General features: G+C 39.8%; 1 protein-coding gene across 1 annotated transcript in view; it reads right to left on the bottom strand.

Annotated features, from left to right (window-relative positions):
- The window catches only part of LOC150082984 (uncharacterized), a 201,443-nt gene that overhangs the window by 97,562 nt on the left and 86,114 nt on the right, over positions 1-17,767 (bottom strand). Inside the window, exon 6 of the mRNA XM_090377713.1 lies at positions 5,983-6,123. Coding sequence (XP_090233839.1) covers positions 5,983-6,123 — 141 coding nt within the window. The remainder of the gene's footprint in view (positions 1-5,982; positions 6,124-17,767) is intronic.

Raw genomic sequence — 17,767 nt, 5'->3', positions numbered from 1 at the left:
AATACTTATAAGTTGATTTTCAACATTAACCACCATCGTCAATGTGTCGCTTTACTGTGCTATCGCTAAGTGGCAATGTTTTTAAAACTTCAGGTATATCCTGATGCATTACTGTTGAGATAAATTCTTTGATAGAGGGTATTATCAAAGTTTCAATAATATTATGGCTTTTACCACTTTTTGCAATTAATTGTGATACAGTATACGATAAGCTGCAGTTAATCCATCTTCATTCTTTGCAGGTTGTTTCTTAGACTTAAATGATGCAGATAATGTTGAAAGATTTTGAAATATTTTATACATTTCTTGAAAATATTCAATGGGCTTATCTTTATCTTTAGAATGCTTTGTAGCAAGATGTTCTCACAATCGACTTGGTTTCATTGCTTCATTGGATAATGTCTTGTGGCACAGTAAACACATTGAAAGCTGTTTATTTGTAACAGATTCGATGAAACCCATCTTCAGATACTCTGGTAAGTAGCCATGAGCGTATTTCTTTTTTTTTTTTGAGACATGGGTTCACAATTTGTTGCACAATTTATCAACTCGTTCCAAGCAGTGGATCTATGCTTACTCTCACAAATCTAGTAGCAGTAGTGGCATGTGATGCAAGAAAGCAAGTGTATGAGCTCATGCAGCATCAGCCAGAAAAAAAAAAAAAAAAAAATATAACACCATTCGCTTCAAATGCCTGTCCAGTTCCTCCTTAAATTTATTTAACCTATCAACTTCCACGACAGATGGAAGTTTGTTCCAGCAATTAACCACCCACTGGCTAAAGGTAAATTTCCGCATATCTATTCAACATCTGTCTTTTCTTAATTTGAATTTATGCCCCCTTAGCTCGGTAATCTGAACAAGTGGAAGGATCCATCAGAATTCAAGGCCTTATACACCTCAATCAGATCACTGCGCGGGTGCCTAGTCTCCATCCACTGCAATTTGCAGAACTTAAGCCTCTCTTGATAAGAGGATCCCTTCATTCCCCTCACCAATCTTGTTGCCCTTCTCTGTACACGCTCAAGCAAATCTACATCCTTCCTAAAATGAGGCCTCCGGACGTTTACGCAGTACTGAAGGCGTGGCCTGACCATTGCCTTATACAGAGGAACAATCACCTCCTTTTTACCGCTAGCAAAATTCCTATATATCATTGACAAAACCCAATGACCTGCGCTGGCAGCCTATCTGCATTGCTCAGAACACTTCATATCTGACTGCACAATTACTCCCAGGTCTTTTTCATTTTCTACCACCTTAAGTGTAGTACCACACAGTTGGTATGTTTCTCTGGGGTTACTTCTACCCATGTGCAGTACTTTGCATTTGTCAAGGTTAAACTTCAGTTGCCACTTCTTAGCCCATCTGCCCAAATTATCTAGATCCTGTTGCAGTAGCACACTGCCATTGCTGTCATTAACAACCCTGCCAACCTTTGTATCATCTGCAAACTTCGACACTAAGCCTGATATACCACGAAGAGCAGCACCCATTGATTACCACCCTCTGTCTTCTCCCACTCAACCATCCTTTTATCCATCGTAGCAACTTACCCTTAATAACATTCTGCTCCAATTTGTACAACAGTCTTCCATGTGCAAAAGGGTCAAAAGCTTTCCTGAAATCCAAATATATGATATCAAAATTATTTTTTGCATCCAGTTCCTTTGTAACCACATCATACTACCTATCAAATCTGTCAGACAAGACTTTCCCTTAACAAACCCATGCTGTGTCTGAATTATTGCTGCAGTCTTGTCTAGATGATCCTGCAATGCATCTTTAACCAGTGACTCCATCATTTTACCCAGAACAGAAGTTAACCTAACTGGTCTGTAATTACTCGTGTCACCCTTCAGTCCCCCTTTGTGAATTGGGGATACATTTGCACATTTCGAGTCCTGTGTGGACCTTCCCTGAGTCCAAGGATGCTCTCATAATTATGGCTAAAGGTTTGCTTAGTTGCTTTGCTGACTCTAATATAACTGGAGAGACCATCCACCCCAGGTGCCTTTCTTATGTTTAACTTCAACAATTTCTCCTCCACTTTGTTCTCAGTTAATAAAAAATCATTAAGCACCCTGCTACAATTTGATAACCTTCTGCCATTTTCAAACCTTAATAACTCCTCATGTGTGAATGTAGATGCAAAATACTCATTCAGTTTGTTTGCTATCTGAGCAGGATCATCAACAGTCAAACCATCGATATCAAGTGGACCAATCAGATTCATTCCTTTACTTTTAGATTTTATATAAGTAAAGAAATCCTTTGCCAAAGATTTCTCATAATCTGCCTTCGCCTGCTTAGTGACCTGATTACAGACTATCTTATATCTGCCATAGGCTTCTGAGTCACTTGTAATTTATATGCATCCCATGCATTTTTCTTCTCTGTCACGAGTCTCATTAGTTCATTTGATAACAATTTAGGCCTAAAACCTTGAACAATATATCTTAATAGGTATGAAGCTTTTAGTAGCTTTCACAATTAATTCCTTGAATGCTTCCCACTTAGAATTTACTGTTGCTAATATCGTCAGTTGATCCCACTGTACAGAATTTAAAAACTGTGAGACCACTGTACTCACCTTTATGGAGCAAAAACCCTTTCCTTTACCCGATGGTAATTACATCTTTAAGTAAATCCCACATCAGTACACTGTGATCACTGCCACCTAGTGGTTCCTTTATCTGCAAATTCTTAATACACTAATGATCACTGCTGATAACCAGATCAAGAGTATTGCCTCTCGAACATGCTGCAGCAGAAAACAATCATCCAATAAATCCACAAAAGTCTTAGTAGTGTGTGTGACCAACCAACAAGTTCCAGTCAATATCTGGGAAGTTAAAATCCCCCATTATAAGACATTCTGATTTACTAGCCCACTATTTCTCTGTACAATTGTTCATTGTACTGATTTGAGTCATTAGGCCTATAACACACTCCTACTCTTATTTTGCTTTCGCAGTGCTTATGTCACACCAAACTGACAACAGTCCACTGTTCATCTATATCAACTGGATGCACTTCTTTTGATTTTATGTTTTTCTTAATTAACAACATGACACCTCCCTTCCTATCCTGTCTATACACATTCTACTCCCCAAATTCCGATTCTGCATTCCTAATATCAGTGTGACACCACGTCTCTGATATCCCAATATTGCCTTTGATGTCTTGACCAACACTTCAAATTCATCAAATTTATTTACTATACTTCTAGCATTGGTATACATGCAAGCATACATGCACCTATTCCTAATTACCCTGAAGCATCCCATATACCCACCTGTTTCACGATAACTGCCATCAGTCCCTGAAACCCACAGCAACCCTTGCTCCAGGTTGCTACTTATTCTAATAGAAGTTGTGCAAGAATCACCTTCACCTCTGGATGCCGCTACTTTTAACCTTTTAGTTTGTGAATCCCCCCCCAAGCTAGCAGTTTTCCGACCCACCTAATGCTGCCTCGATAGCATCAGCAAATAGTCTTGCACCCTTTCTATTTAAGTGTATCCCATCCCTGTAGAAGCAGTCTCTCCTGTTAACAAGCACAGACCACGCTGAAAAAAATTCTACCCCTTGAGCCTTGCACATTCCCTCCAGGGCCGAATTGATTGACAAGGCTCTCATCATGTACTCCCTCCTATCGTGTCTGGGCAGAATTGCAGACACTTTCAAATTTAACCCTGACTTGACTTTTTTCCAACATTGACCTGTACTTGTTAAGTAAATCTGCAGATCTCCTACTCTTAATGTCAACGTATACAACAATAACATCTTTTGTGCCCTTAAAAGATGATATATGATTTACAACATCATCAACTTTTGCCCCTGGCAGACATATCCTGGTCCTGTTCAATAGAGTCACCAACAATAACTAGTTCCTTTGGGACCAGTGCATTCTGCCTTGGAGATTGCCGCTGTGTTGTCTGATACCCTTTGGAGCAATATGGCCTTAGTTGCTAATGCTCCTAAAAACCAAATAACAACAACAACAGCCTGATGCCCAGGAGTGAGCTTTGGCGTTGAGTTGGGCAGCTGAGAGCTTGATGGGTCCCTCATTAATTTCTTCGAGGGCATCTACCCTAAACCTCAAGCTCTCATAGATGCCCAGTAGAATGCTGAGTTGATGCCTAATTTCTAGACACACTGCACATGGCACACACAGGCATCTTCCTTTGCTAGATCATGTTCTGTTCCAGAGAGTTCGGCAAACATTTCACTAGTTGCACATTTTTATAGGCTGTGATGCATTGGAGAACCGCCCCCCCTCAGTTCTCCCCCAATTCACAGCACCCCTGCCACTTTGTGCCCGTTGCTTTGCTGCTCTAGTCTGGGGCATGATATTGTAAATTAATAAGATCGATAAATTTAATTAATTGTCAATACTACGCTATCTAACAGAATCCTAAAATGCAGTGATGTGTATTACGCTATATAATTATACGTTAGAGCTACCTAGTTACCACAATTAAAAATTTGAATTCCCTACTACTCTATACAAAAACAATGGCTGCAAGATTCGAACGAAATAATGGTTTTACGTATATTAAGTAGTAATCTACAAAAACTATCTAAATTATTAGCTATATGGTGCAAGGAATCCTAAGGTTTATGCTGCACCAGCAAAAAAAAAATTCTGAATTACCCTGAGAGAGAGAGAGAGAGAGAGAGAGAGAGAGAGAGAGAGAGAGAGAGAGAGAGAGAAAAAAAGAGTCAGAAGTAGAAGGGAATCAAAGAAAGAAGAATGATGATATCCAGCTTGGGACCCTGGGTGTGCCAAATCCATACTCACCAAATGTGAGCCCCTGGGGTTAAATTCGAGAAGTGTCCGGTGAATTATTATCTATATTCAAAGTTTAGAGATGGAATTCAAAAGTAAATTGCAAAAGCATATTTTAAAAAGTCAAACTTGAAGTTGTTAGCAATGTATCTGATATATGGAGGAAGAACAAAATTTGTTTGTTATTCGGTTTTTAGGAGCATTAGCAATGAAGGCCATATTGCTCCAGGGATATGCGGTGGTCATTCTCTGACCTTTCCACATCCCCCATATTTGGTGGACATGGGCTCGAACCCCGGTCTAATCAAGAAGCATGTGCTATGCACTGCTGCTCCTGCCCACCTGGCTATGGAGGCGTCAACAAAATTCGTAACAATGGACAAAAACCCCCACCGCCCACCACGAAAGCTTGAATCGCCCACTAGCGGGCGGTAGGGACCAGGCTGATGACCATGGAACTAGATAGTCCACTGGACTATATTTTCTTAATGGTATGTGTATATAATGTGGCCCCAACAATGCTTCCCCAGCATACACACTATTTGGACACTAGTCACTAACTTGTGGAGCAGAAGCAGCAAGAGTATACACTAGCTGATCCAGATGCCTTCTAGAGAGTTACCAATAGGTTCAGTCCAGTGGACTATCTAGCAACTGACATACGAAAACCATTTGAGTAATATCTCGAAATTTAAGGAATACAGGATTTCACCATGATCCCAATACCCTCAAAAGACATCACTCATTCTGTACAATGGAAGAGATGGGGATGCTGGAGTTTTGTTCTGGTTTTTTTTTTTTTTTTTTTTGATTTGGTAGTTGTTGGCGCATCGGCTTCTGTGGCCACATTGCACCTCCCAAGGTTTTTGCAGTAATTTGATCCAAGCCCGAGGCGGGAATCGAACCCGCGACCTTTGGGTTGCCGGGCAGGTACTTTACCCACTCGGCTAGCCCGGTCGGCGTTTTGTTCTGGAAACTAATCATGGGTTTCACCACTTCAAGCCTCCAATAAGTAAAGTTGTGGTATTGCACTAGATGAGGTCATCTAGCAAGTTAGTTAATGCAAAATTCTCTTCTTTGTAGCAGTTATTAGTACTGTCTTCAATAAGGAAAGAATAGATTTCAATTTTAAATTAAACAAAAAAAAAATGATAATATTCTACTCGGTACAGAAGCAAAAAACTTACCTTCAGAACTAAACACACGTAAAATGCTAATGATAAAGCACTTAAGCTAGTCAAACTGTCCACTTTCCTCAGCATACCAAGTGGTAAGGCCACAAATACTCCTAAAAATACCAGAACTTCAGCTCTCAAGTTGGGAGTATTCTGATTATGCATACACATGCAAAAAAAAAAAAAAAAATTAAAAACCTCAGTTAACTGTGAGGATGATCAGTATTAGCAATTTATATTATAACAAAACAAATTAAATAATTTTTGAAATCAACATTATTACTTGGTGAGGAAACAATATAAGATTCATCAAATACCTATATGAAAAGATAACATTGAAGACAAACTATTTTATAATTAATGTATTTTTATTTTAAAATTTGTCAAATACTCAAGAGGTGTTGTTTAATATATTCTTTAACGTACATTGCCATTTGATACTTGATAAATACATTTAATCATCTTCTGCAATAACAGAAACACTGAAAAATGACAGGCCTGGCATAATACAAAAGTTCACTTAAACTTATGTTTTTTTTTTTTTTTTTTTTTTTTTTTTTTTTAACCATGTAAGGGATTATTTATTTCAACAAACACAAAACATTGTGACCGCCCCTATCTCTGAGTGGACGCATCCCACAGCAGTAGGAGTGATGTCACTGACCAGCCCAGCACATATAGTGATGGCATGAGTGGTGGTGGTCATTTTTTTGGTACGAAGCCTGTGAATGGGGGAGAAAGGGAAGGACCTAATGGAGTTTAAAAGGGGAATGATTTGCAATTGCTGGAAGGCAGGGAAAGCATATCATCATCCGCAGGCACTGTCAGCTGTCCGAGAACTGCTGTAGTGAAGGTGTGGCAGAATGGCCTGAAGATGGACACAACCACCCAACATAAGACAGGGATACAATCACTGGTTGAGAGTCGAGATGAATGGCAATGAACATGTGCTGCCCTTGACAACAGACAGCTTACGATCGCTTAATTAGAGGCAGACTACAACCATAGAAACATTTCTGAGCACACCAGCCAGCAGACACTCTTGTGGATATGCCTAGGGGTGGCCTCTTCAGTGCACATGTTGACTTGACCATTGTTGACACCTCTGCCTACATTTTTTTTTTTTTTAATTTATTAAAGAAGGTGGTCCCAGCCAGCCTTTGTGGTAATCCCATTATCTTGCAATACTGTACAGGTAATTTCCAGCACAGCATATACTACCATTAGTTAGCAAACATTCCTGGCACATGGAGACAGCCAGGGATCATGTCAACATATAGATGATATCTATAATATCACCAATACCCACAATTTGGGGATATGTTATTTTATTAGTTCACATGCCCAGAAGGCGGTATAGAAAAATCAGTCTGCTGAAGAGGCTAGTGGGAGCCAGACGTGTTCAAAGCCGCTAAGTGGATTTTCTTATTTATTGATTTTAAATTATTGTTTTTCTAAAACTTTTGATTTAAATTTAGTAGTACAGCATTATTTTTGATTTTCTGATTAATCTGGTGTATTTATTCTTTACTTGGCCTTGTAATTGCATAAATGTATCGGTAAGGGTATCATATCCACGTATTACAAGTTGCAGCTCCGCTGAACGAGAAGTTTTTTAGCCATATTTGGACGTTTTATTGACCAATTGATACATCAAATTATTTTCGATAAGTAGCTTATAGACCTAGTCAGGATCGTTAGTTTATTCTGAATTGAGACAGCGAGATTTGGAAGTTAATTAATACTTAAGTGTCCATAAATTTACCGTTCGTAACTTGTGCCATTGTTATACGATACAACGTTATATCCCGAACTAGATAGTGTTAGTATAGTATAGTATATATAGTATAGTATATAATATAATATAGTCAATTAATCAGCAAAATCTAAATTTTGTTAAACTTTGTTGTCAATTAAATTGTACTTTTAACTAAATACATATAACGACTTAGATTACAAATGTAACTAATTAATTAATACATAACTTGATATGGAAGTTATATAAATGGAACTCTTAGATAATATTTGATACTGAAAAATATATATAGCATTATAACTGTGTTGGAATACAAGTTTAGGGTTATAAATTTGTACTGAAATTGAAATTAAATCATGACTCAGACCAGAGCAGCAAAACAAAAGGCTCAAGCTAATGTGAGTGCTGCGGCTCAGAGGAGAACTGAGGTGGACTATTGCCCTCTGAATCACAGCCTTTTAAAATGCACTGCTCGAATGATGTTTGTGGGGAAATCGGGTACGGGACATGATATTGCCATGGGGGATGTCTTTGTGTGCGTGCACAATGCAAGGAGTGTAACAAAATCAGGCGACAACTCAGCATTTTTATGGGCCTATATGAGAGCTTGAAGGACAGGATGGATGCCCTCGAAGGATCTAAAGTGAGGGGCCCATCAGGCTCTCAGCTGCCCACATCAATGCCAGAGCTTGCACTTGGTCATCACATAACACAGCTGCAACCCCCAAGGCAGAATGCACCGGTCCCACAGGAACTAGCAGTTGTTATTGACTCTATTTTCAGGGAAACGGGGATCTTGCTTTGTAAAAAGGATAGGTGGAACAGGACCAGGGTATGTCTGCCAGGGGCAAAGGTTGATGACATTGTAGAGCTGATATCATCTTTTAAGGGCACAAAAGGTGATATAGTTGTACACGTTGGCACTAATGATATTAAGAGTAGGAGACCCGCAGAATTACTTAACAAGTACGGGTCACAGTTGGAAAAAAGCCGTGAATTAAGGTTGAATTTGAAAGTGTCTGCAATTTTGCCAAAACACGATAGGAGGGAGTATATGATGAGAGCCTTGTTGATCAATTCAGCCGTGGAAGGATTGTGCAAGGCTCAAGGGGTAGAATTTTTTTCAGCCTGGTCTGTACTTGTTAACAGAAGGGACTGCTTCTACAGGGATGGGATACACTTATATAGAAAGCGTGCAAGAATATTTCCTGATGCTATCGAGGCAGCGTTAGGTGGGTCGGAAAACTGCTAGCTTGGGGGGGTTCATGGACTAATAGATTAACAGTAGCCACTGGCAGAGGTGAAAGTGATTCTTGCACTGCTTCTATTGGAATGAGCAGAAGCTTGGAAAACAAGAAGCAGGATATTTCAGAGACTGCTGGGAGTCACTGCGGTACAAGTAAACACATGGGTTGTGTTAGGGTAGCTAAGAAAAAGAACAAGTGCATGTATTTGCGGGTACACCAATGTAGGAGTTTGGTAAAGAAATTTGATGAATTTGAGGTATTGCTCAAAGCATCAAAGGCGGATATTATTGGGATATCAGAGACGTGGTGTCACACAGATATAAGGAATGCAGAACTGGAATTTGGGGAGTACGTATACAGAAAGGATAGACAGGATAGGAAGGGAGGAGGGGTTATGTTATTAGTTAAGAAACACATAAAATCCAAGGAAGTGAAGCCACTCGACTTCACTGGACAGTGCAGTGTTGAGTCAGTTTGGTGTGACATAAGCATTGGGAGATCAAAATTGAGAGTAGGAGTGTGCTATAGGCCTAATGACTCTGATGAATATAATAAGAAATTGTACAGGGAAATAGAGTGGGCCAGTAAATCAGAGTCTTATCATGGGGGATTTTAATTTCCCAGATATTGACTGGAATTTGTGGGTTGGTCACTCACACACTAGCAAGGCTTTTGTGGATTTATTGGATGATTGTTTTCTACATCAGCATGTTTGGGAGGCAACTAAAGGGAGTAATACACTTGATTTGATTATCAGTAGTGATTCTCCATGCATTAAGGAACCACTAGGTGGCAGTGATCAGTGTGCTGAAATGGGATTTACTCAAAGAGGTAACTACCATCAGGAATAAAGGGAAGGGTTATTGCTTTCGTAAAGGCGACTACGATTGTCTGAGACAGTATTTAAAATCTATACAGTGGGACCAACTGATGATGTTACCAACAGCAAACTCAAAATGGGAAGCATACAAAGAACTTATCTTGAAGCTACTAGGCTTTACATACCAACTAAGAAATATTGTTCAAGGTTTAGGCCTAAATGGATGTCAGGAATATTACAACTTTCTGAAAGTGATAAAGCCCAAGAAACCTATAGGGAAACAGAAATCCAAAGAAGAAAAAATTAGTCAAGAAACACTTGTCGTGATGAACCAAAGACGACAAATGAAGAGCAAGAAAAACACTGACAGGGAGAAAATTGAGTATACTGAGTTATACAAAGCCATTAGAAAGAGACTCAGAGAGGACATAAGATTTAACCCAAGAAAAGTAGAACAAGCATTAAGGGAAAACAAAGGATTTAAATCAGCAGCCATGAGCAGTAGTACAGAAAGACAAATGATACTGAAACTGAAGAATAACAATGGTGTACTTATAAACAGCAGAGAAGGCATAATTCAAATAGCAAAAGACTATTATAGAGAATTATACAAGGAGCGAGGGAATGACACCAGCAGTGGATGGATTGCAAAGTAGCAACACATATAACATACCCGATATTCTTCCTGATGAGGTAGAACATGCATTGAAGAAAATGAAGAATCGGAAAGCCCCGGGGGAAGATGAAGGTACTGTAGAGTTGTTAAAATTGGGAGGAAGAGACATAATACAAAAACTGGCAAGGCTCTTCACAAAGTGCATTAGAAAAGGTGTGACGCCTAAGCAGTGGAATAATGCAATCATAGTTTTGCTGCATAAGAAAGGAGATAAATCAGAAATTGGAAATTATAGACCAATTAGCTTGTTATCCCACATCTACAAGTTGTTCAGAAGGGTCATTACTAACAGATTAGAAAGAATACTTGATGAGAATCAACCGAAAGAGCAAGCTGGCTTTAGGACAGGATTCTCAACTATGGATCACCTTCACGTAATATCACAGCTAATGGAGAAAGCAAATGAATATAAAACACCATTACGCCTGGCATTTGTGGATTATGAAAAGGCATTTGACTCCATACAGCATAAGGCAATGTTTCGGGCACTGGAAAGACAAGGCATAGATACTCCATATATTATGATTTTGAAGAAAATATATGAGAGTGCTACATCCTTTATTAGACTAGACAAAGACAGCAGGAAATTTAAAATTGAGAAATGAGTTCGACAAGGACACAATATCTCCGAAGATGTTTACTGCTGCCCTTGAGGAAGCTTTCAGAAGATTAGACTGGTCGCAGAAAGGAGTCAATGTGAACGGAGAGTACCTAAAGCACTTACGATTTGCAGATGACATTGTGGTCATAAGAAACGATCCCAAAGAATTAGAGTTAAATCTTAATCAGTTATGCACAGTTAGTAAGGATTTTGGACTAAAGATGAATATGGCTAAAACAAAAGTAATGATGAACAAGTATGCCACGGAAAGGGAAATAATGATTGAAGGAGCAGTAATTGAAAATGTGGAGTCACATACTTATCTGGGACAAGTTATTAGCTGTAATAATGATAAATGGCTGGAAGTCAAGAGAAGAATAAATTTTAGATGGATAGCATTCAGGAAATATAGTCACATACTGAAGAGCAATATCCCAGTCTGTCTGAAACGTAAAATAATGAATCAATGTATACTCCCCACCATGACTTATAGAAGTGAAACTTGGGCACTCACCAAAAGAATGGAAGAGAAGCTAAGAACTACACAGCGAAGAATGGAACGAATTATATTGGGAATCAGACTGTTAGATAAGAAGAGAAACACATGGATTAGGCAGCAAACTCAAGTAAAGGACATTCTTATCAAAACTAAAGAACTAAAATGGTCTTGGTTAGGACACATAACTCGAAGACATGATGAAAGATGGACTAAGAAAATAACAGAATGGTACACAAGAGGAGCTAGAAGAAAACCTGGAAGACAAAGGCGGAGAGGGATAGATGAAATTCATGAGTTTTTGGGTTGTAAATGGATGGCCAGTGCTCAAAACAGAAGGAACTGGAAAGTTGCTGGAGAGGCCTTCATCCTGCAGTGGATTGAAAATGGCTGATGATGATGGATGTCAGATGAACTGATGAGACATATGGCAGAGAAGAAAAATGCATGGGATACATATAAATTAACATGTGACACAGAAGCCTATGAGAGATATAAGTTTATCTGTAACCAAGTTACAAAGGAGGTTAGGCAGGCAAAGGCAGATTACGAGAAATCTTTGGCAAGGGATGCAAAGGAAAACAGTAAAGAGTTCTTTACTTATGTAAACTCTAGAAGGAAAGGGGATGAATCAGATTGCTCCACTTGATATCAATGGTTCAACTGTTGATCCTGCTCAGGTAGCTAATAAACTAAATGAATATTTTGCATCGAGATTCAAAAATAAGTTATTTAGCAAGGGGAATGCCAGAAGTGTATTCAACTCTGGCAGTAAGCTAGATAATCTTGTAATAACTGAGAGTAAAGTGGAGGAGAAAATGTTGAAGATAAACACAAGAAAGGCACCTGGGGTGGATGGGATCTATCCAGTTATATTAAAGGATGCAGCAAAGGAAGTAAGCAAACCCTTAGCCATAATTATGAGAGCTTCCTTGGACTCAGGGGAGGTACCCATAGACTGGAGAAGTGCAAATGTGACCCCAATTCACAAAGGAGGATCAAAGGGCAATACAAGTAACTATAGACCTGTGAGTTTAATTTCTGTTCCAGGAAAATTAATGGAAGCACTGGTTAAAGAAGCAATGCAGGATCATCTAGACAAGACTTCAGTTATAGCTCAGACACAGCATCGCAGTATCCAATCAAATTGGATACTATGATGCAGTCACAAAAGAACTGGATGCAGGGAATAACTTTGATATTATATACTTGGATCTTAGAAAGGCTTTTGATACTGTTGCACATGGAAAACTGCTGCACAAATTGGAGCAGTGTGGCATTGGAGGAAAATTGCTGCTATGAATAAAGGGATGGTTGAGGGGGAGAAGACAGAGAGTGGTAATCAATAGACTGCTCATCGTGGACTAATGTTATTAGTGGAGTCCCTCAGGGTTCAGTGTTGGGTCCATTATTGTGTTCTGTATTTATAAATAATATTGATGATGGTATATCAAACTTAATGTCCAAGTTTGAAGACGATACAAAGGTTGGCAGGGTTGTTAAGGACACCACTGATGCTATGCTGCTGCAACAGGATCTGGAAAGGTTGAGCAGATGGGCTGAGAGGTGGCAAATGAAGTTTAACATTGACAAATGTAAAGTACTACATATGGGAAACAGTAACCCCAGAGCAACGTATCAACTCTGCAGTACTACACTGACAGTGGTAGAGAATGAAATGGACCTGGGGGTAAATTGTGCAGGCAGATATGAGTTCTCTGAGCAGTGCAGATGGGCTGCAAGAGTAGCTCATGGTGTCTTGTCAATGATATACAGGAATTTTTCTACAGGGATAAGGAGGTGATTATTCCCTTGTATAAGGCAATGGTCAGGCCACGCCTTGAGTACTGTATACAGATCTGGAGGCCTCATTTCAAGAAAGATGTAGAGCTGATGAAACGAGTACAGAGAAGGGCAACAAGATTAGTGAATGGAACAAAGGGTTGCTCTTACGAAGAAAGGCTTAAGTTTTGCAAATTACAGTGTCTGGAGACTAGGCACTGGCGAGGTGATCTGATAGAGGTGTATAAAGCCTTGAATGGGTTGAACCCACTGAATTCTAATGGGATTCTTCCATTTGCTCAGATTAGGAACCTGAGGGGGCATAAATTCAAATTGAGGAAAGACAGCTGTAGAATAGATGTGTGGAAATTTGCCTTTAGCCAGCAGGTGGTTAATTGCTGGAACAAACTTCCATCTGTTGTTGTGGAAGTTGATAGCTTAAATAAATTCAAGTAGGAACTGGACAAACCTTTAGAGGGATGGATGTGTGAAATTGTTTTTTTTTGGGCTGATGCCACATAAGCTGATATGCTTGTATCACATGCCTCCATTACTATTCTACCCATACTATCACTAGAGGCTATTCACAGGGATCTGTAATTGGACCCTTCCCGTGGTTAGTTGTCCTAGATGAATTCCTTTCTCAGGATCTGGGCAGGGTAGCCTGCATCGCCTTTGCAGATGATCTTGTCCTGACTGTCTCTGAAGAACAAACTGACAATTTCCCCTATAAAGACCAAAGCAATTCTTCTCAAGTGCAACCTAAATATCAAGATATTACTGATAATTAAAATTTGGAAATTCCCCTATTGGGCAAGTCACAGATATGAAATACCTCAGTATTATTATCGACAAAAAAAAAAAAAAAAAAAAACACACTTGCAGCATTCGCGTAAACTATCTCAGCACCAAAATTATGAAATACGTTGCAATGCTAAAAGGATCATGTGCTCAGACTGAGGTTTCCAAGACAAAACACTTTGCTCCACAATGAAATTTTTCTCCCAATTGTCTCCTATGCTGCTGGTGCCATAAAGCAGCACTAGTCAAAAACTCCAATCCCTCCAAAGGACAATGTTACTACCTATGCAGTGTTAGGTGGGTCGGAAAACTGCTAGTTGGGGGGATACAAGGACTAACAGATTAACAGTAGCCACTGGCAGAGGTGGAAGTGATTCTTGCACTGCTTCTATTGAAATGAGCAGAAGCCTGAAAAACAAGATGCAGGATATTTCAGAGACTGCTGGGAGTCATTGCGGTACAAGTAAACACATGGGTTGTGTTAGGGTAGCTAAGAATAGAAACAGGTGCATGTATACCTGTGTGTACACCAATGCTAGGAGTTTGGTAAATAAATTTGATGAATTTGAGGTATTGCTCAAAACATCAAAGGCAGATATTGTTGGGATATCAGAGACGTGGTGTCACACAGATATAAGTAATGCGGGAACTGGAATTTGGGGAATACAATGTGTATAGAAAGGATAGACAGGACAGGAGGGGAGGAGGGGTTATGCTATTAATTAAGAAACACATAAGGTCCAAGGAAGTGAAGCCAGTCGACATCGATGGACAGGGCAGTGTCGAGTCAGTTTGGTGTGACATAAGCATAGGGAAATCAAAATTGAGAGTAGGAGTGTGCTATAGGCCTAATGACTCTGATGAGGTATAATAAGATATTGTACAGGGAAATAGAGTGGGCCAGTAAATCAGAGAGTCTTATAATGGGGGATTTTAATTTCCCAGATATTGACTGGAATTTGTGGGTTGGTCACTCGCACACTAGCAAGGCTTTTGTGGATTTATTGGATGATTGTTTTCTACATCAGCATGTTCGTGAGGCAACAAGAGGGAGCAATACTCTTGATCTGATTATCAGTAGTGATTCTTCATGCATTAAGAATCTGCAGATAAATGAACCACTAGGTGGCAGTGATCACAGTGTGTTGAAGTGGGATTTACTCAAGGAGGTAACTACCATCAGAGGTAAAGGGAAGGGTTTTTGTTTTCGTAAAGGCAACTATGATGGTCTGAGACAGTATTTAAATTCTATACAGTGGGACCAACTGATGATGTTACCAACAGCAAACTCAAAATGGGAAGCATTCAAGGAACTAATCTTGGAGGCTACCAGGCTTTACATACCAACTAAGAAATATTGCTCAAGGTTTAGGCCTAAATGGTTGTCAGATGAACTAATGAGGCATGTGGCAGAGAAGAAAAATGCATGGGATACATACAAATTAATGGGTGACATGGAAGCCTATGATAGATATAAGTTGGTCTGTAACCAAGTCACAAAGGAGATTAGGCAGGCAAAGGCAGACTACGAAAAATCCTTGGCAAAGGATGCAAAGAAAAACAGAAAAGAGTTCTTTACATATTTAAACTCGAGAAGGAAAGGGATGAATCAGATTGGTCCACTGGATATTGATGGTTCAACAGTTGAGGATCCTGCTCAGGTGGCTAACAATCTAAACGAGTATTTTGCATCTACATTCACGCATGAGGAGTTATTCAGGAAGGAGAATGATGTAGTAAAGTAAACATTGGCAGTGAGCTGGATGATTTTGTAATAACTGAGAGGAAAGTGGAGGAGAGATTGTTGAGGATAAACATAAAAAAGGCACCTGGGGTGGATGGGATCTATCCAGTTATATTAAAGGAGGCAGCAAAGGAAGTAAGCAAACCCCTAGCCATAATTATGAGAGCTTCTTTGGTCTCAGGGGAGGTACCCATAGACTGGAGCTGTGCAAATGTAACCCCAATTCACAAAGGAGGATCAAAGGCTGACACAAGTAATTATCGACCTGTTAGTTTAACTTCTGTTCCAGGTAAGTTAATGGAGGCACTGGTTAAAGAAGCACTGCAGGATCATCTAGACAAGAATTCAGTTATAGCTCAGACGCAGCATGGTTTTGTTAAGGGCAGGTCTTGCCTGACCAATTTGATTGGATACTATGATGTAGTCACAAAAGAACTGGATGCAGGGAATAACTTTGATATGATATATTTGGATCTTAGAAAGGCTTTTGATACTGTTGCACATGGAAGACTGCTGCACAAATTGGAGCAGTGTGGCATTGGAGGCAAATTGCTGCTATGGATAAGGGGATGGTTGAGTGGCAGAAGACAGAGAGTGGTAATCAATGGACACTGCTCAACGTGGACTAATGTTATTAGTGGAGTTCCTCAGGGTTCAGTGTTGGGTCCATTGTTGTTTTCGGTGTTTATGAATGATACTGATGATGGGATATCAAGTTTAATGTCCAAGTTTGCAGATGATACAAAGGTTGGCAGGGTTGTTAAGGACACTACTGACGCTATGCTGCTGCAACAGGATCTGGAAAGGTTGAACAGATGGGCTGAGAGGTGGCAAATGAAGTTTAACATTGACAAATGTAAAGTACTACATATGGGAAACAGTAACCCCAGAGCAACGTATCAATTCTGCAGTACTACACTGACAGTGGTGTAGAATGAAAAGGACCTGGGGGTAATTGTGCAGGCAGATATGAAGTTCTCTGAGTAGTGCAGACGAGCTGCAAGAGTAGCTCATGGTGTCTTGTCAATGATATACAGGAATTTTTCTAGCAGGGATAAGGAGGTGATTATTCCCTTGTATAAGGCAATTCCCTTGTATAACCACATCTTGAGTACTGTATACAGGTCTGGAGGCCTCATTTCAAGAAGGATGTAGAGCTGCTGGTATGGGTACAGAGAAGGGCAACAAGATTAGTGAATGGAACAAAGGGTTGCTCTTACGAAGAAAGGCTTAAGTTTTGCAAATTACAGAGTCTGGAGACTAGGCACCGGCAAGGTGATCTGATAGAGGTGTATAAGGCTTTGAATGGTTTGAGCATGCTCAATGCCAATGGGATTCTTCATCTTGCTCAGAATAATCACCTCAGAGGGCATAAATTCAAATTGAGGAAGGACGGATGTCGGATAGATGTGTGGAAATTTGCCTTTGGCCAGCGGGTGGTTGGTTGGTGGAACCGACTTCCATCACTTGTTGTTGAAGTTGATAGCCTAAACAAATTTAAGGCTCAACTGGACAGGTATTTCGAATGAACGGAGGGGTGAAATGGGAGTGGGTTTTTTTTTTTTTTTTTTTTTTTTGGCTGATGCTGAATAAGATTGCTTTCTTGCATCATATGCCTCTGCTAATGCTAATGCTATCACACGGGCTTGCCCCACGGTTAGCACCCAGGCATTCCAGGTCCTAGCTGGGACCCTTCCCCTAGACTTGGAAGTTAACTGTGCAGGAATGAATTAACAGCTGCAAAAGAAAATTAGCAAAAAAACAATGTCACTATGATCCCAAGCAGGAATGAAAAATTGTAATTACCTAACTGTACCATGTCTTGCAGACTCGCTGGAACACCACCATCTGGAAACTCACACAGCTGACAGTAA

This window comes from Mastigoproctus giganteus, chromosome 7 (genome assembly GCF_048544385.1).
Source record: "Mastigoproctus giganteus isolate SK-2022 chromosome 7, ASM4854438v1, whole genome shotgun sequence".
NCBI lineage: Eukaryota > Metazoa > Arthropoda > Arachnida > Uropygi > Thelyphonidae > Mastigoproctus > Mastigoproctus giganteus.
The sequence above is the reverse complement of the archived record's forward strand: the minus strand, read 5'-3'. Positions and strand labels throughout refer to the sequence as shown.